The sequence below is a fragment of the Penaeus vannamei genome, chromosome 43 (assembly GCF_042767895.1).
Source record: "Penaeus vannamei isolate JL-2024 chromosome 43, ASM4276789v1, whole genome shotgun sequence".
NCBI lineage: Eukaryota > Metazoa > Arthropoda > Malacostraca > Decapoda > Penaeidae > Penaeus > Penaeus vannamei.
Window position 1 is genome coordinate 2,742,329 of NC_091591.1, and position 2,500 is coordinate 2,744,828.

Genomic DNA, 2,500 nt, shown 5'->3' on the forward strand with positions numbered 1-2,500 from the left:
GTCATGTTAGTTCCTGTTCATATTTAGGTCACTCAGAACCTAACCAAACAGGAAGAGAACGCGACTGAATGACGCTGGAATTCAGACATGTTTAGGTATAATACAAAAGTTTTTTTTTTTTTTTTTTTTTTTTTTTTTTTTTTTTTTTTTTTTTTTTTTTTTTTACTGAACGCTGCAAGAATCCTTAGAAAGGGAGTTTTTTTGCCACTTAGTATTGAGGGGACATCCACGTGACTAACCAGCGTGCGACATAGACAAAACATTCATGATAATAATGATAATAATGATGATAGTAATAATAATGATAATAATTATGTTAATGATAATAAAAAGGATAAAAATAATGAAGACAATAACAACTATGCAACAAAAATAATAAGAACAAGAACGACGCTACTAGTATTACTAATACTCTTACTAGCAATAACTATAATAATGATGCTACTATTAGTACTACTCCGACCACTACAACTAATGATAATAAATGATAAATTGTAAATAATAATAACAATAACAATAATAACAACATAACCATATTGATAATGGTAATAGAAATAATAATAATGACAATAATGATAATAATAACAAGGGCGCGACGCGCGGGCGGCGCGGCCTCGGCGGCGCGGCCTCGGCCAATAAGAATAAGAATAAGAGCCATAAATTTGGTAATAATAATAATAACAGCAATTTGGATGGTAGTGAGGCCAAAACCACAACAAGCAACGAGAGGAAAAGCCAAAAGAGGGTCTCACCGCTCATCACGACGGGCGCGCTCATATCCAGCGTCGTTTGGCGTTGAAGCCCCGAAGCCTCCTTGGTCTGAGGCTTCGGAATATTGGTGGCATCGTCGCCCTTGGTGGTCTCCTCCTTCGCCGAGCTCCCCGCGCCCTTTTTGGAGGCCGAGCTGGCGAAGAGGGAGGAGAGGATCCCCTTCTTCTTGGACGGCGAGCGGGTCGGGCTCGGGGAGCTCCGGCCGCCCTTCTTGGATGGGGAGTCTGGGCTTTTCTTCTTGGTGGGAGAGGAGGCTGGGGAGGAAGGCTTCTTGACGGGGGAGTTGGGCGGGACTTCAGGGGGAGGGGAGGCCTTGGCAGGGGTGGGGTCTTTGGTTGATTTCTTCTTGGGTTGGTCTGTGGGCGGCTCTTTCTTCTCCTTTGGTTGTGGGGGGTGGGGGGTTCTGTCGTCGGAAACGGGTTGTGGTTCCACGGTTTGGATGTCGAGGTTGAACTGGACTCTCTTGACCGTTCCCGAGGAGGTTGAGTCCTTGTTCTTCTTTTTGATGATGGAATTGACTCTCTTCATGGGCGTCGTCTCCGGACTATCGACGGCATCCTCGCCGTTGGCCTCAGTCTCCTCAACGAGAGGATCTTTTGGCGTCGTCTCCCCATTCCTTTGGCCCGGATCGGTGCCGTTCGGTTGTGTGGTTTCCTCCGAACCGTTTGTATTTCCGAAACCATTTGTGTGGTCGGGGCTCTCTTGGCTGAGCTCGAGGTAGAGCTTTTCGAACTGGTCCTCACTGCTGGTTGATATTCCGTTGGAGTGAGGCTCTCGGTCGCCATTCTCGCTGGAGCTCTCCTCCTTGTCCGTGCCTGCGCTTTCGTCGCTGAAGGACAAGGGAATCTTATCCGATTCTAGGCTCTGCGGAGAATCTCTCGCGATGCTGCCGATGAGCTCAGAGGCTTGGAAATCCCCGCCGCTCTGGGAGTCGATGGACAAGCCGCGTTCCAGCTTCATCTTGTTGAGGTCCTCCTCGTAGACGTCGTCGGTTTTCTCCGGCTGACCCTCCTCTTCGTCGTCTTCTTCGTCGCTCCTCGAACTGCGACTTCCGTTGCTCTGCTGGTCGATGCTCTCAAACCTCTTGATGAACTTGGCAACCTTACTCTGATTTCTTCTGGAATTTTCTGCAGAATCTGCGTCACTGACTTCACTGTCACTGCGTTTCTCGTAACTATCTTTCTGGCTTAGCAGCTGGTTCTTCGCTTCTGCTAAATCCTCCTTCACTTCAGGCGTCACTTCACCGAACACATCATCGTCCTCCGAGGACTCTCCGCTTCCCCCGCAGGCGAGCGTGCTCCCCTCTCCAAAGCTCGAGAAAGACTGCCTTTTTAAACGCACTTGAGTTCCGTCGTCGGGCCCTTGGCTGCCCGGGGGTTCCCATGATTGGCTTCGCTCGGGGAAGCCGCTGCGAGGGGGCTTCGGCACGGGATTAACTTTCGCGTTCTCCTTGCGGCCGCCCGCGAGCGCCTCTGACGGAGGTCCCGCGGCGAGGGAAGCCTTAGCGGCGCTCCCAGAAGTATGGGAAGGGGAATGGAGATCTCCGTTGGGCGCACTTTTGAGGCTTGGCGAAGAGAGATTAATAAGCGAGGTATAAAGGGGATTCGACACCACGCCCGTCTCCTCGCTGAAGATCGTCGAGCTGATCTCCTGCATCAGGTCGCCGATTTTGCCCTCGTGACCTTGGCTCTCCTTAGCGCCTTGACCCTCACCTGCTGGGCTGCCCTCG

General features: G+C 50.4%; 1 protein-coding gene across 8 annotated transcripts in view; it reads right to left on the reverse strand.

Annotated features, from left to right (window-relative positions):
* Window positions 1-2,500, reverse strand: part of LOC113830183 (serine/arginine repetitive matrix protein 2-like) — a 73,054-nt gene that overhangs the window by 17,225 nt on the left and 53,329 nt on the right. For all 8 annotated transcript variants that reach the window (XM_070119203.1, XM_070119204.1, XM_070119206.1 and 5 more), the window contains one exon: window positions 753-2,500. This exon is cut by the window's right edge and continues 167 nt beyond it. In XM_070119203.1, coding sequence (XP_069975304.1) covers window positions 753-2,500 — 1,748 coding nt within the window. The remainder of the gene's footprint in view (window positions 1-752) is intronic.